Below are 23,591 nucleotides of genomic sequence, written 5' to 3'. Positions count from 1 at the left end.
TGATAAAGCAAGAGGCCAAAGAAGAAGGTTAGCGGGCTTATAGCAGTATGCATATCACTGTAGCACCGCTATAAGGCTTAGTTTCTAGAGCTCACGGTCTTACAGCGGTATGCATACCGCTGTAGGACCGCTTTAGGAATTATTTTCTGAAGCTCACGAGTCTGCAGCAACAAGCATACCGCGGTAGGATTTAAAGCTTCGTGATAAGGCCATTTTAAGCCCGTTTTAATCCAAATAAAAGGGAAATAGACTCATTCAAGGTGAAGGACTTTGATAACCTAAAGAGGGCTATATAAAGGCTTATTTTTGGGAGATTAAGGAGCTTTTGGAAGGAGGAGAAGACGGCAAGTTGAGGCAAAAAGAGGAGATTTTCTTGAAGATCTTCGGTTTTGGTTTTATTTTTCTGTTCTTTATTCTTTGCAACATCATGAACTCTGTTTTTATTATTTTTTTGTTAGTTGAAACTATGTTAGGCTAAGTACTTTGTGGCTAGGGTGATTGATGAAACCTAGTTCAATGATGGTTTAATTAAAAGTACTTGGGTTTTATTTTATTCTTGTCTTTTGAGTTGATCGTTTGTTGTGCACTAATTCCGTTTTGATGCTTGGCCGCCATTAGAACGTGTTTGTGATTTATATTGCTTTCGAGAGATTCAATATAGATTAGCACTTGATAATAAATGACATAAGGTTCGATAATAGGTAGAGATACCGTTATGCCTTGTGAAATCTTATTTTGATGATCATTGTGGATAAATGCATGTTTTTATATTTGCAGATTAATTAGAGATAATTAATCTCATATGTGAGCATAGATTCGATTGACCATCAAGAGAGGCTTTTGATTAACTTAGGATCATCGATTTTCAGCTCAAAGCAAAAATTATAAAACTCAATCACTGAGAGATTAAACCAAATATAGAACTACGGTAGATTCATGAACCCTAGCGCATTAGATTTCCATATTTAAAACCTAAAGAATTATTTTGTGTTTTCCTTTGGTGAGTTAGTTTTAATTTATATAAAACTTCCATTGAGTATTCTTTGAATTGTGTGTGGCTTATTAAAGTTAATAGTGGTTAAAGTAGGACCAAAAACCAATCCTCGTGGGAACGATACTTGATTCATCATTATATTACTTGTTACGATTCCGTACACTTGCAGGAAGAAAAAGTCTAACAGTGTTCTTAGCTCACCCTCGATGTTCAAAAATATTATTGGGGGTATTTATCGAAAGAAAATATTATATGTGTGTGCATGTACTCTAATATTATATGTATATGTATATTATGGTTCATGCCCAGAATTGGCTCATTCGGTGAGCATGGTTATTAGATATATGACTAACTGTGATAAAAAAACATTGGAAGGCAATCCAATAAATTCTCTAATATTTACGTGATACTACTGATGCTTGTTTACAATTTGAAAATATTAGTGATGGAGTTATTGGTTTTGTTAATTCTGATTTTATAGGTGATCCTGACAAGAAAAGATCGTTTACTGGGTATGTGTTCATCATTCGTGGTCATGCTATTAGTTGAAAATATATCTTACGATACATTGTTGCCCTGTCTACTATAGAAGTAGAATATATAGCAGTTAATGAGGCCATTAAAGAAGTTATTTGGTTAAAAGGGTTAATGGGTGAAATCAGTAAAAATCTTCATGACAATACAGTCTATTGTGACAATTAAAGTGTTATTTTCCTCACTAAAGATCAGATGTTTAAAGAGAGAATGAAACACATGGATGTGCGATATCATTTTATTCGAGATATTATTGTTTATGGTGAAGTTATTATAAGAAAAATCAGCACTTATGACAATCTTGCAGATATGTTGACCAAGTCTTTACCTAATACGAAGTTCAAACATTTCGTGAATTTGGTTGGTATTTGTTAGGGAGATTGATTCTTCGTAATTTCGTTTGAATAAAGAATTTCGGATAATTTTTTTTTAGGATTTAGAGTCAATATGGAGATTTGTGATAATTATGACTCAAAATCCTTATTTATCTGTGATTGAGTTTATTAATTTGACAATGATTATGATTTTGAATTTGACTCTGATTATGATGTTGTCAAATTTGATTTTATGTGAGATTTATCTCATTTAGAGGAATATTATCAAACATCATCTTCTGATCAGGATAAGATTTTTTATATTTATTTATAGATGATTTTAAATCTATAAATAAGTGCTCAGCTCACATGAAATAACACATAAAGTGTGTCTGTCAATATCACTTTTGTATTATCAATATTTGATTAATAATATTTTATTCTTTTTATTCGTAGTTTTTCTCGATTTAAATTTTTCATATTAATTTATGTGTGCGCGTGTGATTGTTGATTAGTTTGATTGTTAGTTTATTTTCGGTTCAATTTATTTGTCATTTTAAAAGAATAAATAATAGCATTTGTGTGTGTGTATGCATGTCAACTAACAAATCCTAAAAGAGAAGAGAACAGTATATATTCCTAGTAATATATGCGCGCACCGTGGGGAGAGAGAGAGAGAGAGAGAGATGTGTGGCTGGGTGAAGACCAGCAAGAGGGGCGTATAATGCTACGTGGAAGTGGAGAAGGAAAGGAAAGGAAAGGAAAGCAAAGCAAAGCGCATGTGTCTAGATATGTATATGAATGATGATTAGACAGCTTTGCTTTGCAAGATGCATGGCCGAAAGTGGAAGAAGGACGAAGAAGAAGAAAAAAGAAAAGGAGATATATCATAAGGGAACATGATGGACACTACTGTACGAATCTCAACCAGCCCCAATGCCAATGCCCATAGATATATATATATCAGCTTCTTCTCTTCTCTTCTTTTCTTTTCTTTCTTTCTTTCTTTCTACCTCCCATTAACACAACCACCTTATAAATTGGAGATAGCTGGATGAAAAAAAAAAAATATATATATATATATAACATGCATTCATTCTCATCATCGTCAAGTAATATATATTACTATAAATTGGAGAAGAAGGGAAATTGAAAAGAAAAAGTCAATCCATATGTATGTATATATGTATTTGTATAATTAAGATGCTTATCATCATGCATGCATGATTGGGTTGGATTGGGGGGGGGGGGGGGGAGAGAGGCAAGTGGGTAGCCTGGCCTGGCCACGGTATCCCCTTTAATTTGTATAGAATTAAGAAGATGTATATATTAATTGCATCAGCAGCAGCAGCATGCAGTATATATATTAATTTTAGTCAAAGCTTGTGGGAATCGCACATGCATGCATGCATGCTTGCTTGTATATGTAAGCACTCCCCTCATCTCCCACTTCCTAAAAGGGAAAGTCCCCAGCCACATTATACATTATACGTTTGTCCCCACCTTCCACAATGCCATTTTTTCCCTTCTCTTTTTCTTTTAAGTATAATATATATATATATATTATAATAATAATAATAATACCCACGCACACAACTTGATTAAATCATATATATCACTACGTACGTACAACAAGGCTTACTAATTAATTAATTAATTGCTATATATAAACATTAATTAGCTACAGTACAGATGATGATCCAATTAATGGATATCCATGTCTCTTCGACCTTAGCTATCTATATATCTTTTTAAAATATATATATATATATATAGCGCTAGTAATTAATTATATATATGTTGCTTAATTAATATTTTAATTGATTCATTTTTTTACGCAAGGAATCATATCGATGATCTCTCTCCCCAAATTAATTAAAGTTTATTCTTCTGGGAGAAGGAATGCTGGAAAGGAGTGACGTTCCGCAATTAAAGCACGCAATATTTGTATTGATTGGGCTACCTAGCTAGCTTCAACATATATATATATATATATATATTTTCGATGATTCTTCTACTCCGCATTATTAGAGTTTAATTATTACAAAGCATATATACTTTTAAGCTAGCTAGCACCAATATCATGATCAATCGGATATCTTGACCCATGCATATAGCTAGCTAGGTTCATCGTGTGATTGAAGCTTAATTTGTCCAGCTTAATTTCATTGGCTGCAGCCTGATCTTCTATTTCTTTATAATAATAATAATAATATTTATATATATATATATATATGTAACTTTTCCTTAATTTCTGGCTTAGTTCTTCCAAATTCATCGATCATTAACATGCTGCTTGCTAATTAACCCTCCTTTAATTTGTTTTGATTTCACCTCCATATCATTCATTTCATTAATTTCTGTATACATACCGGCTGGCATCACTTATATAATTGGATAATTTTAGGTTTGGGCATGCATGCATGTTCTTCTTAATTAATAATCAGAAAGGATATTGATGAATTAATTAATGCTCTTAATTATGCATATGGGTTACTGATTGAGTAGTTTGATGATCAATTATATATTTTATATATATATATATATATGAGGCAATTCATGTATTCATATGATTTCATCAAACATTGTCAATATTATTATTATTATAATTATTATTATTTTTTAAATAAAAATAATATATTAAAAAAAAAAAGCGTAATAATGATTACAAAAGACCATTGCAGTCTCTCCAAAGAACACATAGAGACAAACTCACACACTCACATTATAAAAGAAGCTACTATCGCCTCAAACATATGATGCCAACCATACATGAGAGAACATGGGAATATATCTGACGAACCAAGCAAGGTTGACAACAACCATGGAAAGCGAGGTCTAACTCATGATAGGCCTCCATCAAGTTTAATTGAACACATTCATTGAAGCCTACACCATTCCTTAGGAAAGTATGATACATTTGAAATATGAACCTTAAGATGACAACAACGTATGGACTCTGCAATGAGGAGGAGAGGGACAAGGGACAATCTTGCCTAAGACCCTGCACAAAAATCACACTCACAAGCAAGAGAATTAGTAGTATCTGAAAAAATATTCAGACAATGAAAAGCGTTAGTTGAAATGCAAAGGCTAAAGTCGCCAAAAATGGGCAAATTAGGCCAAACCATGTAATGAGCGAGTGAAGCGCATAGAAGACAGGCGAGTCCAAACAACAGTTTGGATCTGATAAGCAATTTTAGTGGGGAACGTTCACTATACCCAAAACATCGATTATTATGTTTTTGCCACAAGAAATAGACAATCGCTTGCAAGGAAAGTCGAGTAGCCATATTCCACAATGATTTTCCACACCACTTATGGGTAGCCCAAAAAATCCCCCTCGCCCAATTCCTCCAATGCCATATAAATTTCACCTGTTGCCTTAACTGGGACACAACTTGCCTAGAGAATGAGTAATCAAAAAATAAATGGTTGTGACATTCAGATGCTCTCCTACACAAGTAGCATATGTTAGGAAATAGTAAAAGAGGTTGAGCTATTCAAGAGTGGATAGACGCTCACGAATAACCAACCAAAGGATAAATGTATACGAGGGAACCCCTAAGCCATGCCAAATAAGGTGAAACTAAGGGAATCTACTACGATTAATCTGAAGAGCCCTCACCGTTGATCGCACTGTAAATATACCATTAGAAGCAAGGAGCCACCTCGAGAGATCAGGAGAATTAATTCGAGACTGGCTCGACATGGATGAGAGAATGCATTGAAGAGCTTGGGAGGGAATTGACACAAGCCACTTCCAAGCACCATCAACAATAATATCAAGCACCTTAGCAGTATAGGAGATAGAAAGTTGATAGGGAAGCTGATGCAAAAAGTTATCTACCAACACACCCAAGAAATGCCAATTATCATATCACGAAAAAATCCTGCTACCATTTCCCACATTCCAGCCAAATAATTGACGCACCTTACCCCTAATTTGGATAAGCTTATGCCAGTAACAAGGGTACGTAGGGAATAAGGACAAACTAGAAACAAGAATCTCTAATTCGGAACGAATGAATCCATTGAACCCAAATGAATTAAGAGGAAACAAGCATGAGACGCCAGATGAGTTTAGCGACCAGGGCTTGATTCCACATATACAACCAAATGCCCAACTCGTCCTGATCTTTAGGACAATAAATATCATTTCAAGTAACTTTAGTTTTATGAGTGGATAATTCTGAGTCATTCAAAGAAAAGCATAAGTAATTTGTTCTAACTCTTTAATAATTCTTTTCAGGAGAATAAAAATGGATTCTCAACAGACATGGATTGTAAAGAGAACATGACAAACTAACTGAAGTCGAATTATTATTATTATTTTACTCTATAAACAATTTTAGTTATTAGTTAATACAAATAAAATTAATATATATATATATATATCAAACAACAGAGAGATGTAATTATATATCCAACTTGGCAATGAAGTTAATGCAGATCGGGTACGTTATATATAGAGAGAGAGAGAGAGAGCACTAGAACATTAATACAGATTGGGTACATTAGCTTGTCAACTCAAATGGATGGATATATATACTTGGTACAATAATACATTAGTTATTGCAATATATACAGATAGATAGATAGATGCATATATGGTAATTAGTTAAGGTAGTATTAATTTGAATGCATGGGGCTTGATAATTTTCTTATTTTGAAAGAATTTAAGTCCAATATTGCTAGCTAGCTAGATATATATTATGTATATATAATGTTAAACACACACACACATATATATATATATATAATAGGGTAGCTAGCTAGTTATTGGGGATGGATGGATGGATATGCACAGTGCATGTGATCTGCAGACGGGCGGCCGAAAGCCTTACATTAATTTTTATGAAATAATTAATAAAAGGGGGGATAAAGAAGGAGGAGGAAGATGAGCGCAGGAGGAGGGGGATGGGAAGAGACAGGGATTGGGAAGTGAACGCAATAAAGGATGGAAGACTGCCCATTGGCCATTGGAGGCCAAGAGATCACATTTAGAATTACAAGACGCATTGGTAAAAGTAACGGCGTTAATGCAGTCCTTCAGGGGCTGAATATTAATTTGATATTATATATATGTCATGTAAAGCCTGCCTCTCTCTCTCTCTCTCTCTCTCTCTCTCTCTCTCTCTCTATGGATGGCGCGCCAATCATATTGCGAAGATAATATTTTAATATTCGGGCTGCGGAGAGAACATAAAAAGGTATAGAACCCATATATATAAAATAAAATTGAATTATTCTATTGGAGAAGGGAGCGGCTACCTCCATTGTCATCCCCCCTCTATATAAAGAACAGCACGCCTTCATGCTTATTCACACGCACTGATCATACATATACATGCATCAAGTAGATCTTAACTATAGTAGCTAGCTATCTAGCATATTAATTATTAGTTGTTGCTCTCATCCTATGGAACAGTACATCTAGAGCACGTACTGCTAATGCTCGGCGGCGGATTATATATTACATATAGCAGCCATGAATTGACCGACCGGCCGGTAAGCAGAGTAGCTATGAGAGGTGACAGAAGAGAGTGAGCACACATGGTGCTTTTCTTGCATGATATGCGTATGCATGCTTGAAGCTATGCGTGCTCACTCTCTATCTGTCACCCCCACCCCTCTCTCTCTCTCTCTCTCTCTCTCTCTCTATACATATTCTCAGTCCTATTAGGGCTGTTGTTGCTGCTGCTGCTTTCTTGCTCTGAGCTATATATATATATATACACATAATTGACGTTTCTTTTGTAGTTTTCATCACAACCTAGCTAATTAATCTTTTCTTTCAGGGGGGATTAGAGGAAGACAATGAATATGTCCTAGCCTAATACTCATTAAAAATGTTATAACTGAGTGTTCAAATAATACTACCTATATATATATATATATATGTCGATGGTTAATCCTTTGTGCCGGTTTCAATTATAAGAAAGCAAAAGCTAGGAAGCTTTTTGTTTTTGTGTTTTTGTTGTTGTTTTTTTTTTTTGCATGATAATGAAATTGTTCAACTGCTTCATGCACTGTCAATCATCTGCTGCATTCTAGCCCAAATTTCATTCTTGTTTATATTAAAGCGTTTAATTAAACATTCACAGTATTTATGGTAGGTAATAAAACATTTAAGCAATTAAACACCTTGCTTTGATGTTAACACATCAAATACTTGTATAAGACAACCATTACACTTAATAATTTATCACATAATTGTAGCTGTTTTTTTGTATGCACTACGTACTAATTATTGGGTGGATCATTGTTAAATAGCTGACATTGAGGATAATATTTATTATTCATCCTGAAACAATTTAATCTTATTATATTGTTAAATAGTTGATATTGAGGACAATATTTATTGGTATGATTGATTATCTAATTATTGGGTAGGTTGTTAATTAACTGTGTATCTTTATTTAAAAGGTGGTTTATAATAAAAAGTATTATGGATAATACAAAACTGATTTATCTATTCATATAATTCATACCAATACATATATATCCTTCATCTCAATACTTTTGCACATGTATAGATATGTATTTATAACTATGCATATATACACACAACATACATATGTATGTATATATACATGTATAAGTTTAGCTAATTTTTAAAAATATTTTGTTTATGTCAAATAATGACAAATTTTATATGCAGATGAAGCATAAAAAATAAAATGAAAAAAATAATAGGCTTTAACAAAAAAAATTCACATATAAATTAGGAAAAATTACATGTGGCACCCTGAGATTTAGGATAATTTTAAGAACTATTGACCTTGGAAAAAAATACGAAATACAAATATTTATAGTTTTGATGATATATTACAATTTTTGCTGTTAATTAATCCAAAATGTTTTCTTTTATGTTTAAAATTTTCTCTTCATTTCTAATTTCTCTGTTCTTTAACATTTTTCTTTTTCCTTTATTTCTTTCTCTGGTTTTTCATGGCTACAACATCAATTGTTAACAATGGCAACAACAATGATTGTTCACATAGGGTGTTTAAAAAAAATCACTAAATCATGAAACGTGATTTTGTAAGGGATGGTTACTTAAAATCTGTAAACCATGTGATTTGTGATTTAATAAAATATTTTCAATTTTTAACTGAATTGCCTGACTAGTCTAACGATATAAAAATTAAAAAAATAATTAGTCATTAATTAATTATGCTTAAATTGATTTTGCTTTGTGTTTGAACTTTAGTAATTAGTAATATGTTGATTATGCTTGGCGTTTGGACTTTAATAGTTATGGTATGTTTTGGAAATATGTTTAAATTTGTATTTTAATTTTTTATTAAGTTGTAGTTTGTTTAAACTATTTACTAATATAGTTTCTCTTCTTTTTTTTTTCTTATAAAAAAGTTAATTTTAAAATGAAAAACTCAAAATATGTTAAAATAATCAACTAAACAAGTTTTAGGCTCAATTTGTTAATTTGCCAAGCTCAATAGAAGGCCCAATTGAACAAACTGTAAAAATCATACAAAATATGCAGTCTAGTGTGATTTATGAAGACCAAATCAAATTGTACAATTAAGAGTAATAAAATCGCATATATAATTTGGCGTATTAAAAAAGGATTAGACTAGCCAAATTGCATCGTGAACACTCATAGTTTACGATAATGATAATTGCGGCAGTAGTATCAATAATGATATGTGTTCTCTTTTTCCCCTCTTCTTTACTTTGATCTTTTAGGTTTAATTTGTAAAAGGTTCAACCATATTGGGTTTGATTATTTGCAAATCAAACTTTAATTAAACTAGGGTTTCACTATTTCTTCCTTGACATTGTGTGGTTGAGAAAGGTTCACTATGATTTGCCGTTTCAACTATTGATTTCAATTTCAAGCATTTTTTATCTTCTCATTTTTTATCCTTTTGTCTTTCTCTTTTCAAAAAATAGAGCAGGGAGGATTAACCCATCCTAAAGTATAGGGTTCAACGCTTTTAAATGGGATTCAACCTTTCTCTAAGTTTGAATAATATAACAATTGCTGTGACTATTAATTTTTTTTCTTTCTAAAATTGAATGGAAGAGAAAAAGAGAGAATGAAGAGTAAAATGTCATTCTAACTTTTTATTTAACAACATAGAGGTTATTGATATTTTTAAAAGGTGAAAAGTTATTCTTACAATTACATCAAACTTGAAGGATAATTATTATAATTTTTTCAATAAATTATTTTTTAATATAAAAGATCGTACTTCAATTGCTAGAAAGCTAGAGGAGGATGTAAACTGATGGCTCTTGTGCCGCCTCCTAGTAAAAGTTAGTAGATATACACTCCAGTCATGCATGTGTTTAACTAACAAAACTGTTAAAATTAAAAGTTAGTAAATATACACTCCAGTCATGCATGTGTTTAACTAACAAAACTGTTATATTTTAATGAAACCTCAAATGAGGCCCAAGGCTGGGGGGCTTCTTATGGCAACCGTGGACTACTCCTTGGGCGCCCACTGGAGGGCCATGAAAAGCAGCCACTTTGGGCCAGTCCAATGTCTTGTGGCTCTTGTCGTTTTGTCTGCTGCTGTACCTCTTGCACGATTTGATCCAGGCCATTGGTGCTGCTTTTATGAGAGCAATCCGAGCCATTAAATCATATTATATCTCGCCTCGAGATTGCCGATTCCAAGATTGCATTGAAGACGGAAACGATCGAGGGGTTTGTGGAGAGTCGGTCATTCTCTAGGGTTTCCTTTTTGCTCTCTCTCTCGTTCTCTCTCTGTAAATGTTGTATAGATCGTCTTCTTTAGCGTTCCTGATTTTGGTTTTATTTAAAGGTAAGTTCTCAATCTGTTAGTGATTTCGTAGCTTACAGTGTAGAAAATCAGGGTTGTTTTTGTTTACGTTTTTGTTGTAATCAGATTGAATCTATTTAGTGGAGTAAGCTCTTCTCACCGGAGCTCAAGTGGACGTAGCCCCTTTTTGGGGGTGAACCACTATAAATCTCGTGCCTCTTGTTTCCTGTTTATGTTTTTCAATACTGTCCATATTGATTTGTGTTTATCGATTAGTTCGTGTGAATTCATCTATGGTGATTTTGAAATGTGTGTGTGCGTTTGGAGATTTTGCTATCTCTGTTGGCTCGTAACAAAAACAATAGACATAAATTAGAGATCACATTTCTATGCTTTTTGATTAAATATTTTGCATGATCACCTCGCATCCAGGGGAAAATAAGAAAACAATACAGTTGTGTTGTAGCCTTTCTCCAATGAAAATATGAATTTCAAATATAAATTTGAATGATAATTTCCTGCAGAAATTGATCTAGCAAGCTGATCATCTGCTCTTCAGTCTTCTCTTGGTATAAGCAAATACAGAATCCAACTTGGCCAAAAGAATACAGAATACAGAATATTCAAAAATAACAGTGAAAACTCTTTTATTAATTGCATGACCAAGAAGATCGAACAGACTGATACAAAAGACACAAGACTATTTCAGTTCTCATCTCATAATCCCAACAACCTCTCCATACAATACATTTAACTGAAACAATCTGTGATTGATATCCAATCCCTCTTGATTGGAAGTTGAATAACTTGAACCACATCTATTCTGGTATATTATTTATGATGGAGACCACCAACCTGGACCTTTGTGTGAACCCCATCGGTCAGTGAGTCATGGCTATTACCATCAACACCACTTGATTTACGTACTTTCCCCAATGTCTCTCAGTCGGCAGAGCTCCGGCAATACGACTGAATCAAGATTTGGCCTGTCTTTCTTCCTTAGCTCGCAACACTTTAGTGCCAAATTTGCTAATTGACGAGCTTCTTCAACGGGCCAATCTGGCACTGTTGGGTCAAGCAGATCTGCAAATGTCCCTTTACTGATGGCCCTCTCGACATGGTGCGTGAGAGCCATTGGAGGCTTTCCAGTGATTATTTGGAGTAACATTATCCCAAATGAGTATATATCTGATTTAGTCCCTAGCTTGCCTGTCTGTTGATACTCTGGATCAATATAACAGAATGTCCCTGCTGCGGAGGTCATGTGATATTGTGTCACACTGTCAACTACAGAAGGTGGGAGTAGGCGTGCAAGGCCAACGTCACTTATTTTACACACAAAGTTTCGGTCTAGGAGGATGTTGGCTGGCTTAAGGTCACGGTGAACCAGAGGTTCCGGCTTAGCCTGGTGGAGGAATAAGAGTCCAGTTGCAATATCAGCCGCTATTTTGAATCTAGTTCTCCATGGAATTGGAGGAGTGTTTCCTTTGCGAAATAGGCGATCTTCCAAGCTGCCATAATTCATGAACTCATATACCAAGCATCCATACTCAGGACACGCACCTAAGAGGAGCACCATGTTAGGATGCCTAATGCAGCTAAGGATCTCAACCTGCACCATATATAGCACGCATTTTATAAGATTGGGAGTTTCACATAAAATCATTTCTTAGCAAAATTACAACTTATACACATGGACATCTAGGGGCATCCCTTTGAAACAGATTTGTACTTCAAAGTCCCCAAGAGAGAGGGGTTTTGCCCTCCATGCCTAACTTAATTTCCTCCAGCTAAAGTTGTTTTGATTACTTTGAAAACGAAAAAAGTGCTAACATACACCAAAATCTCAGCATTGCAAAAAGTAGTCATTGAGTAAATCCAAGAAAGCTATTATATGCACCAAAACCCAAGTTTTTTCTCATTCTGCTATTATTACCAAATTAGATTTTAAATTCTCAAAACCTTCTTTATTTTTGGTCCATAAAGGTGATATTCACAAGAGTTTCACATTTTAAGATTGATCTCTTATTTTAAGTAACACCAAATCAGTCTGGACAACATAATGGAAGGCAAATAAGAACTAAAAGTAAGATCTTACCTCTTGTTGGAATTGTTTCCTCCCTTGTTTAGCATCAGGTCTAAGAACCTTGATGGCAACTGCAGTGTGGTCAAGTTTCCCTCTGTAAACAGGCCCGTACCCACCTTCTCCAATTTTTAGTGACCCTGAGAAGTGATCAGTAGCTGTCTCTATCTCTTCTATGGTGTATTTTCTGTAACGGACATCATTATTTGATAAAACATTCAATGCTCGATTCTTCTCTTCCTCCTGTTGCTTGGCTTTCAACTCTGCATGAATTCTTCTTTGTGCTTCCATCTCAGCTAATTTTTGTGCCTTCTCAGCTGCTTCGAGTGCAGCTCTGGATTTAGCCTTTTCCATCTCAACAATGGCAAGAGCTGCCTCTCCTGCAAGTCGGGCTTGCTCAAACTTACGAGCTTCTTCCATCTTCCACAAATGGAGTTCCTTGGCCTGAAATTTGGTAAGAAATGTCACCCTACATTCAAAATTAGATGGCATGGCTCTGCCTCTTGTTCAATACTCAAAGATGAATGCTTCCCACTGGTTTACCATGTTGCCTGATTATTCTTGTGATTCCTTTTTTTTTCTCTTTCCTTTTCTTTTTCTCCTCATGTTGAAAGTGAGGTTTATATGCATGCTAAGTATTTTGCAGGCTGACTTAGTCAATAACACCTTCATTTTCCAAACAATATGATCAGGTTTATATTATCTTTTTTAAAAACAATCATTATCATATATTCATTTTCCTCTTAGTGGCTACTAAGAAAATAAATCTCTGGTATTTTGCAGACAGAGCATCTTAAGAAGTGGTCCCAAACCAGGGTGGTTAACAATAATCTTTCTGACAGAAATTGCAGTTCTGTGGTACTACCTTCATTTTGGCTGAGACTGCTTCCTTACAAGCTGTGTTATACATGTTCATGGTTTGCTTTAGGTCAAGTTTCAGTCTTTTCATCTCAGCTTCAATATCTTTCTGCGAGCCAAGGAAATTCAAAGTCGTATTACCTAATAAATGAGACTACTCTAATTAATCAGTGATACAAACTATTCACATTAAAAGGAAGAAAAAAAATCCTCAAGACATCTACTAAATAATTTTACACTTCACTTACTGAAGATGATCCAGGGCTAGTACTCCGTGGAGACTTTGCAATACTAAGATCTAAATGTTGAGAAGTGATATCATTTCCAGTCGGAGAATCACCATTATCTGCAAGAAAATTATTCCCTGCCTCCCGAGTGAAATTGTCAATGTCCAATGACAGGTTGGTCGGGGAGTTTTTTGCCCTCACTCTTTCAGATCCTATCCTTCCTGATTGTGCCCTGTTGTTGATCACAAGTACATAATTAGAGTTTAATAAAAACAAAATGTTAAACCTACTAGGGAGCACCAATATTGTTCAATATCATAAAACCAACAACTTGAACATGCAATCTATTAACTGAGGTCAATAATTTAGCCTGGCGTTGCATCAATTTTGGACAATTATTATCTTTTCAGGTTAACATGGCCAAAAACAGGTTACGTTAATTGTTTCTCCTTCTTGCCTCATTTGTTTGGGAAATATCAATATTCCCCTACACAATTGTTACCAGTGATTGGCTCAGTTTTCATCTTCTTTTTTTTTCTCTTACCTCAGCCCATCTTCTACTTTAGACGGCTCATGTGGCAACTGAGGTGGATTTCCATTCGGAGATAGCTGTCTTGGTGGAGTTGCAGAATTTGCTAGAGGCCTTGCTGCTGGTCGGACAGATTGTGCCTTTCCCTTTGCAATTACATAAACAGAACAAAAATCGGGGGCATATTTGTTTAGAATAGTTGGCACATCATGGTTTTTAAATCTCCTGCATAAGCAATAAGGTGATTATTTAGAGTTGCATGTTTATGTGCCAGTGTATGCATCTGTGAGGGAGACGAAGAGAAAACCTTGCAAGGACACTCCTATTTGATGCACCAAGAGCAATTTTAGATACTAAGTTGTTGCAGATATAAGATAAAAGGGCTTTAGAAACGTCAGCATCTTCAAGGACAACCTCTTTTGCTATAACCTGAAATACCCTCCATATCCAGAAAAAATTTGGTATTAGTCAAGAATGCAGTTATAGGCCCAGCATTTTAACGAATTAGTTATGATGGACCTGCATGATGTAGTCTCAAAAGAATCAAAGCCCCCAATTTCAACATATATGTCAAAAGGAACGGTGCCTACTACAGACATATAATTGAAGAAACAAAAAGGGAAGGAAGGAAGAAAAAATAACCGAGATGGTTTAAGCCATTGATGGCACCCTGATATACATTGTTGCACTCCTTTCTGTCAACTTCGTATGTTGGAACGGATGATAATTAACACGGAATCAAAGTTATGTGTTGAGGAGATAAGGCTTATGAAGCTTGTCCCATTTGTTGTACACTTTGATTCACTATTGTTCTGTTCACTTACTAGTACATCTTATGTCGTCAAGGTACAAATTACTCTTGTTGAAAAGCCTAATTAACACAAGTTATAACTTAAAACTCAATTCAATGTACATGCTTGGAAAATTCCTTACCCTTTTCTGAGAACAGAACAATCGGAAAGGACTGAAAAGCTGTTGTAGCTCGCCCTCTGTTAGTCCCCCGTTGGTCTCTTCCCCGCCTCCAGAAATCTCTGCAAAAGCCAAGAATCACGAGCATGAAAACGGATGCATAGACGTTTGGTTTTGCAATGGAGAAAAGAAGGAAGTAGGAAGGAGAACATAAGCAACGAAGGTTAACGAAGCTGTAATGGACAACTCTAATGGCAGCCAAAGGTATAAAGTGCATACAATGATGATGATTTCGAGGAAGAATAAGGAGAAGAGATAAAGAGAGCAAGCGTAGCGTACGATTTTGAGTGTTCCTGCTAACGACATGGATGAGGAGGAGGGTTGCATTGGGAGGCAACATATGGCCGATGGCCCAACGAACCGCCTGCTGGCTGTTCTTGTCTTTGTCAATGGCCACCGCGACAGACGGAGCTAGGACATCATTATCGAGTGTCAGGCCCTGAGCCATAGAGAGAGGCAGAGGGCAAGCGACCTCGATCACCGCCTGCAATGCGGAGCAGGAGGAGGAGGAGGGCAGCAGAGCAGGGGAGCTTGCCTTGCCTCTTCCCTCTCCTCTCTGTCTCTGTGTTCTCCGACAAATGGGATCGCAGAGATCAGACAAACCTGACTATAGAATGTAACTAACTAAACCGAACGCCCCTCGCCCTCGTTTTAGACATTTGACCCCGTCACTACCCTTTACCCTTTTCTCTCTTCTATTATTATTATTATTACTTAATAATTTGTGATAAAAAATAATAAGATAAGAGAGGCCTAATGTAAAAAATATTATTTAAAAACAGAATCATCATATTTAATGTAACAATTTAGATAATCGTTGAGGTATTGCAGAGATAACGAATAAGAATAGTAGTGGATTATGGCATCACATAGACATGTAGTTAGATCTTGACAAATGTATATACATGCATTTTCAAATAGTCACTTAAGAAAAAATAATATGAAATTGGAAATACTAACAAACCAATCATTTTACAAAAAAGAAACAAGCATGAGTTTATCTAATATGTGATAGCGGTACGCCAAGCATTCCATTAATAAAAAAGTATCACTTGACAAAAGTTTTGTAGAATTAGATAGGCGAGACTCTCATAATTCATAACCCCTTAAGGGCAAGAGATAGAGTTAGTTTGTTTTCAAGGTACAGATGATAAGTTGAAATTTATATTAGTAGGTTGTTGGTTCGATAATTTGCTCAGCGCAGGAAATCAAAATCTCAATTGGCAATTTACTTCATTTGTTGAAATTAAGAGCACCAACGACAGAGGACCACGCAAATAGGATAATGCCAAGAAATTGAGTTAGATTCATCTTTTTATTATTTTTATTTTTGTGAATAAGCCAACCAGCCATACATTGAGTATCATCTTCATAACTTTTGTAACATGTGGTTGTGGATATAATTACGTTATTATTAAAACACTTTATATTTTGAATCATGTGTTTGTTGTTTAAAAATTGTATTATTTTCAAGTAAAATATATTTATTACATATTATTTTAGTTTTAAAATATTTCTTAATTGATAACAAATGTATTGTGTTTTATAACATTTAATCAACTAATAAATTTATGTATAATATTGTAATATATATATATTTATATATTTGAAGTTTAGAGAAATTAATTTAATTAAAGCCACGTTCAACGACATAGCAAAAAAAAAAAAAAAAGAAAAAAATTGAAAAATGAAAACATGTTGAACGGCGTCGCACTACGAACTACTTCAACCGGAAGGCAGAGAAAGGGCCGGGTCCCGGCTGGGAAGCCTGTCTTCTTCTTAGTTCATCGAGACCATTACACAAACAGTTGGAGGACGAAGTGGGTGTGGGTGTGGCTGCGAGCGAGAATCAATGTCGTCGGTGTACGTGTCGGAGCCGCCAACGAAGGGGAAGGTGATAGTCAAAACGACGTACGGACCACTGGACATAGAGCTCTGGCCCAAAGAGGCTCCCAAAGCCGCGAGGAACTTCGTGCAGCTATGTTTGGAGGGTTACTACGATAACACCATCTTCCATCGCATCATCAAATCCTTCCTCGTTCAAGGTGGCGACCCCACTGGTGCCGGCTCAGGTACCTCTATTCTCATCTCTCTCCCACTGAAATTATGTCTCCCATATACTAACTACGTGCCCTTTCTTTGTCTTTTCCAACTTCTGCTGCCTCCTGAGTCTGTTTATCTTTACCCTTTGCCTTTTGCTCGATGGTTTTTTCTTGTTTTTGCACAAGCAATCTGTCCATATAAATGCGTTAGAGGAAAATATTCTGATTGGCAATAATTGATACTGATCCTTGGATATAACATTCCTTCACAATACAGCGATGTGATATAGGCGACTTAACCTATTTTCTTGGTTTGGAGGTGTGTCATCCTTGCACAAATATTTTCCTCTACCAGCGCCAAGTACGTTGGAAACCTCATTTGCCTAGTAATTCTCATAGATGCCAAAGTAGCCAAAACTCCTATCGAAATAATACAAAATATCGTGATGACGATTGTGAACCCTTTTCTAATCCTAATCCTAAGTAATATTGAAGATTGGTTAGCAGCTTAATATATTTAATCAGGACTTATTCAAGTTGTGGGAACTTCTTAGCAAAAAAACGTTGGGGGGGGGGGGGGGGGGGGTCGGGATACAAATACAACCCTCCCCCTCACGAAGCAGGGAACCTCATACACTGGGGACGCCCATTATGACTCATTTGGATATATCATTTGTTGTACAAGTCCTCAGTTCATTTTTTATCCTCACTAGTCTTACTATATTACCCTTCTTTCAGTAGGTATTTGCAGTCATATTGATCAAGGCTTGTCTTTTTTCATCTTTGTCCTTGAAGTTGTTGGGTTACTCTGATGTTGACTGCGCAAGTTGTTCAAATTCTCGTGGATCCACTACTATCAGTTTGTGCTTTGAGTAACTATTTATTTATTTTTGAAAATGTAAGAAATGGGATTGCGTTTCTAAATCTTTGCCTTCAGACTCTTCTTATGTAAGAAGGATATCTGCTGTATTTGTAACTTTTGTTTGTCTGTAGTTTGCACATGAATAGGATAGGTACTTTATTGACGTTTCTGGTATTTACTCACTAGTGCTTATATATGTGCATGTATATATATATGCAGGTGGAGAAAGTATATATGGAAGTGTATTTGCTGATGAGTTCCATTCACGTTTAAGATTCAACCACAGGGGTATTGTTGCATGTGCAAATGCTGGCCCTCCACATTCAAATGGAAGCCAATTCTTTATAACTCTGGATCATTGTGATTGGCTTGACAGAAAGCATACCATATTTGGAAAGGCAAAAATGACTTAATGTTTTGTTTCACTAATCCATTGTTATCTTTTGATGTTGATTGATGTGATTCCTATGTTTGCAGGTCACTGGGGATTCATTATATAATCTTCTAAGGTTAGGCGATGTTGAAACTGATAAGAATGATCGGCCACTGGATCCTCCGCCAAAGATAACTTCTGTTGATGTCCGTATCGTGTCAAGTATTAAATCTGATTATTTTCCTCTTACTGTAGTTGAAAATCGTAGGGACTTGTAATGCACTGGCAATGTATAATGCTTAACATTGGCAGTGTATCATTGTATGTGTTTATTGCTGTTTCTTTCTTAGTTGACCCTCGTGAATCTCTCAGGTAGCAGAATTACTGGCATCCTTGATGAAATCAGTTTAAATGCGAGTTTTCTTTTTGAAATTCCCGCTGCAGGTATTATGGAACCCTTTCGATGATATTGTTCCTAGAGTAGCACCTGCCAAGTCTTTGCCCTCTTCCACAATTGATGCTGACAACAAAGCCTCCAAGAAGAAACCTGTTAAGTAAGCTTCTTCTTTATATTTTGTTCCACAGGTAAAGTAATTTATGCAGGCACCCAAGTCTAAATGCTTGATGAATGATCAATATACAGAAAACTAAACTTGCTTTCATTTGGAGAAGAAGCTGAAGAAGAGGAAAAGGAACTGGCTACTGTAAAGACTAAAATAAAGAGTAGTCATGATGTATTGGATGATCCTCGCCTCCTGAAAGAAGAAAGTTTGAATAAAGAATTGGTAAGAATACATCATTTTAAAGTTATATCATGTCACGACCTAAGGGTCCCAATTGTAATTTTTTTAAACTTTTGCAAGTGGACATGTAACTAACTGATCTGGTGATAGTGTGAGGACTGTTATGACCTCATGTGAAGGCTGTAACTGCTGATGCATGGCTTATAAAAGGCTTAGATGCATGAGAATGGGAATTCATTCACGGAAATAACATTGAATTCTTTCCCTCCAATCTCTTTCTCTCAGTTCTCCCTCCAAATTCTATATCTCTTTCCCTCCTTTTCTCTCAATTCTCTTATACTTTGGAAATTCAAGTCTTGATCCATAGTCTTGACATATCAGGATCTCGTTCCCTGTTTTTGATTTTATATAGAGTATATCCCTTCTTGGTGGTTTCAGTTTTTATAAATGCTTGCTTACAAAAATAAATTAAAAAATTAAGAAGATTGGTTAAACCTGCTTAAACTTTTATCTATTTGGGTGCTAAATTCCTGTTACTTAATGCTTGTGTCATGACCCAAAGGATTTCCCAAGTATAGATTAGTAAATATAATAGTAGGAGTTTACATTTCCCTTTTATATTTTCTGTTATAGGGCTTTATCTTTAGCTAATAGGTAGTTGGTCTGTTTGTTACATTGCACATGGGTGCAAGTGGGAGGCTGTTAGGATATATAAGCCACAGCTGAGGATGGAAGAATCATGCTTGAATTGATTGAATGAAATTCTCATTTCTCTCTCTAGATTTCTCTCAAATCTCCCTCTCGTTTCTCTCTGCTACTCTCCCTCATTTCTCTCTAAATCCTTCTCCATTTCTGTTCAGTCTTCCCCTAAATTCCCTTTGTTCTTGGATTTAGCTCTATTGGATCTTTCCGGCTACCAATTCAAACCCTAGGTAAACCCTAGGTACATGACAGCTTGGTCTATTGAGGTGTGTAATTTCAACGGGCCTATTCTTATTTCATGAGCATTAGCACTCTCGTCAAGCAAACTTTTCTACTCTTAAAAGTGAAGTCTCTGGTTTGTATAGCTCTATCATTGAACTTATTTCTTATCACAAAAAAAAGGACTACATCCTCCCCATGGGCCCAACTTCAGTGTGGGCATGGTTGCTTGTGCTTGTAGGACGCCCTTATGCTATTGCAGTTTTGTGTACGTTGTTATTTATAGCGTTCCTACATCTTTGCCTTGTATGGGAAGTAGTTTTCCGATGCTTATTTATCTGTGGGATACATATCGATGGTTATGTTTATGAAGTTACCTTGTAAATGCAGAGCTCATTTGAAGTCAAGAAATCAAGGGACGTGCAATTAAGTGTAAGAGAAGCTTTAAGCTCAAAGAGAGAAGATCTCCAAAAGGAATCAGGAGCTGAATTTCCTGAGTCCCTTTATTATAGTGATGATGATGAGGCCAGCTTTGATGTACGAATGCGCCTTCAAATACTTAGAAAGCGGAAGGAGCTAGGGGATCCCCCAACTAAGCAAAAGTTTCAGAAAGGTAATTTTGCCATCTTTAAAAATCTTCACAAGTCAATCTCCACTACACTGCTCAACATGTAATCATCTTTTTCTTTTCATTTTATTTCATCATTTGTTTCCAAACTTGGATGAAGTTGAAATAGCACTTCTTTCTTGTACTAGTGATGCTTTAATTGTTAGTGGAAGGAGATCGTTACTTCTCTCAATTTTAACTCAGAAGCAAGGTGAGTGGGCTTGGCCACTATATCACAAATACAATGTGTGTGGGGTCTTACCACTTTCCTCAAAAAATAAATGTTAGCCTGAAAAATACATTTTTTGGTTTTCTTCTCACATGAACAAACCTTCTTGATCATGTCCCATGCATCTCAGCTGCACTAGGTGCCACTTGAATCTTACCATGAATACTCTTGTTTCTAATTTTGTCTTTTCTATTATGCCACACACCTATCGTAACATCCTCATCTCAATTAAGCTCGCATGTAGGACATGTTGGTACTTAGCTACCCCATATATGGCCACACATCCATCTTAGCATCCTCGTCTCAATTAAACTCATACTTTAACACATTTTGGTACTTAGCTACCCAATATTCCAAGTCGTACAACTAAGCTGATGTTATAGTCGTTCAATAAAATCTTTGTTGTAGCTTCAAAAGTACTCTACTTAACCATCTTGCCACTTACTATGAGTACCATTTCAATAATTTTCCTTCTTTTTAAACAATTGACTCAAGATATCTAAACTGATATGTTTTAGAAATAACTTGATCTTGAAGCCTCTTCATGATATCATCCACACTTGTGTTTTTACTGAACTTACATTCCATAAATTTAGTTTTTGAACTACTTAGGTCAAAACCTTTTAATTCTAATGCGTTGTTCTGCTAGTGTAGCTTATTATTCACATTTTTTTTCTGTTCTCATCCACCAAGACAATATCTTCTGCATGTAATATATAGGATGGTGTTAGGGAATGAATAAAGTGGGAAAAAATAATTGGAACAAAATCGTAGACACATAAAAGACAAAATTTACGTGGTTCTGCACCAAGTCCACCGTCGCACTAGGTGTTTTTCACTATTTTTGGAAGATTACCATTTCAAGAATTATGCCCACATATTTATAAACAAAAACTAAGGCAAATAGAACTCCTATCGAATAGGATTCCTGATCTATTTAGGATTTTGGAAACAAATCTTCCAATTCCTAATCTATTTAGATTTTGGGGCTCCGCCCCCGAGCCCCCACAAGTGGTGCTGCCCCTTTGACCCCCTTACTAGCTTTGCATAGGTGTCATAAATTGAATTAGGCTCCACATCTCCTACAGATGGCACCTTGTCTTGGATGCACTTTGTGAATGCATCATCACAAAGCAAATTAATTTATATAGTAAAACGTGAAATTTCTTGATAATGATATTTATAAATAAAAAATAAAGACATTATTATTATTTTTGTATATACATGTAAATTACATATTTATTTATAGATGTGTCCTTACTGTTTTGTTTGCTAACATTTTTGACAACCCCTATGCTGAAGTATCTGCCTAGTGTCATGTCCACTATCTTGTTTCCACATGGAGTCAAAGTCATACTCCTTTGTGTTTCAAACACCAAAAAGTCATCCATGCAGTGCTGTCTTGTAGCAATCGTGTAACCACCAGAGTGTATCCACTCGTTTTACTTCAACTCACTATTAAGTTGATCACATCTTTCTCCCTTGAGATTGCTTATTTTTGGCTCAGTTCCAACCTTGTTGCATTTATAAACAAAGCTCCACTATAGAGCCAGAGAGAGTCACAGAGAGATTTACAGAAAGGGGGCAAAAAGACAAAATTGCCCCCGCCCCTGTTGCTCTCGTCTTCCCTGCCATGGCTGCCGCCGCCCTAGCCTAGCCTCGCCGCTGCGCCTCCGTCGCCTCACTACCCTCGCCGCCTCACCTCGCCTCGCCGATCGTCGCTGAAGATGCAGCGACGATCGGGTGAGGTGAGGCGGTGATGGCAGCGAGGCGACGGAGGCGTAGCGGCGAGGCTAGGCTAGGGCAGTGGCCATGGCGGGGGGGGGGACGAGAGCAGCTGGGGCGGGGCAAATCCATGGGAGGGGAAGGAGAGAGTAGGACGTGGGGGCAAAATTGTCTTTTTGCCCCCTTTTGGTAAGCCCGTCGGGCTTTCTAGGATTTTCCTTATAAACATCATCGTCAGAACATTATCTCTATTTCACAATTCACACTACATATTTGGCATATGATACTGTCAAATTATGTATCTTTATTTCACATACACGCTCATGATGAGCCCAAGAAAGTTACTTGTGTCTTCTTTACCGCATGTTCTAAGTAGTTACACCCTCATCAGCATTTCCATTCCATAAAACAATTGGACCTGTAGACATCAGCATAGACATACATATATGTGTTCTCAAATGTATCCAATTTGTTATCTTTGAAACTGCCTAATATTGAACAGCAAATTCAAGCTGATGCACTGAGGAGATTTGGTTCAGTTTTCTTCATGTTTTGGATTTTTCATTCATTTTCTTTTCTAGCTTACATTACCATACATGTCCTAGTTGACAGTTTCAAGTTGCTTAATGTTTTTAATTTCATCTGTTGTTTTTCTTTTGAAATGTGCAGAGAATTCCAGCCCAAAGGACCTTGAGAGATCACCACCAAGGTATAGGTTTTTTTTATCTTCTGGATGGTGCTTTTATATAAATATATATATTGCAACATCAAAATAGCAAGAATCTTAAGTATATTAGTTATTTTATATCCAAAATAAAGTAG

At 35.8% G+C, this 23,591-nt stretch overlaps 2 protein-coding genes across 2 annotated transcripts in view; one reads left to right on the top strand and one right to left on the bottom strand.

Moving 5' to 3' along the window:
* Positions 1-11,279: 11,279 nt before the first annotated feature.
* Positions 11,280-15,804, bottom strand: LOC127812856 (U-box domain-containing protein 35-like). Its single transcript, XM_052353379.1, has 8 exons — positions 15,547-15,804; positions 15,232-15,329; positions 14,606-14,727; positions 14,314-14,523; positions 13,791-14,001; positions 13,550-13,651; positions 12,700-13,128; positions 11,280-12,213 (listed from the first exon to the last, which is right to left on the bottom strand). Exons 1-8 carry the CDS (start codon positions 15,713-15,715, stop codon positions 11,521-11,523), a joined length of 2,034 nt encoding a protein of 677 aa, XP_052209339.1. The 5' UTR covers positions 15,716-15,804; the 3' UTR covers positions 11,280-11,520.
* A 1,221-nt stretch (positions 15,805-17,025) lies between these two features.
* The window catches only part of LOC127813155 (peptidyl-prolyl cis-trans isomerase CYP57), a 29,129-nt gene continuing 22,563 nt past the window's right edge, over positions 17,026-23,591 (top strand). Inside the window, exons 1-7 of the mRNA XM_052353958.1 lie at positions 17,026-17,339; positions 18,391-18,569; positions 18,649-18,750; positions 18,989-19,098; positions 19,188-19,329; positions 20,599-20,821; positions 23,439-23,478. Coding sequence (XP_052209918.1) covers positions 17,120-17,339; positions 18,391-18,569; positions 18,649-18,750; positions 18,989-19,098; positions 19,188-19,329; positions 20,599-20,821; positions 23,439-23,478 — 1,016 coding nt within the window. The 5' untranslated portion in view covers positions 17,026-17,119. The remainder of the gene's footprint in view (positions 17,340-18,390; positions 18,570-18,648; positions 18,751-18,988; positions 19,099-19,187; positions 19,330-20,598; positions 20,822-23,438; positions 23,479-23,591) is intronic.

The sequence above is a fragment of the Diospyros lotus genome, chromosome 11 (genome assembly GCF_014633365.1).
Source record: "Diospyros lotus cultivar Yz01 chromosome 11, ASM1463336v1, whole genome shotgun sequence".
In the NCBI taxonomy this organism is placed as follows: domain Eukaryota; kingdom Viridiplantae; phylum Streptophyta; class Magnoliopsida; order Ericales; family Ebenaceae; genus Diospyros; species Diospyros lotus.
The sequence above is the reverse complement of the archived record's forward strand: the minus strand, read 5'-3'. Positions and strand labels throughout refer to the sequence as shown.

Excerpts from the sequence above, each read along its gene's own strand:
- LOC127812856 (XM_052353379.1), bottom strand. The coding sequence starts at position 15,715 with ATGGCTCAGGGCCTGACACTCGATAATGATGTCCTAGCTCCGTCTGTC. Across the intron at positions 15,330-15,546 it reads TAGCAGGAACACTCAAAATC|AGATTTCTGGAGGCGGGGAA; the intron begins GTACGCTACGCT and ends TGGCTTTTGCAG. Across the intron at positions 13,652-13,790 it reads CTAGCCCTGGATCATCTTCA|AAAGATATTGAAGCTGAGAT; the intron begins GTAAGTGAAGTG and ends CTTGGCTCGCAG.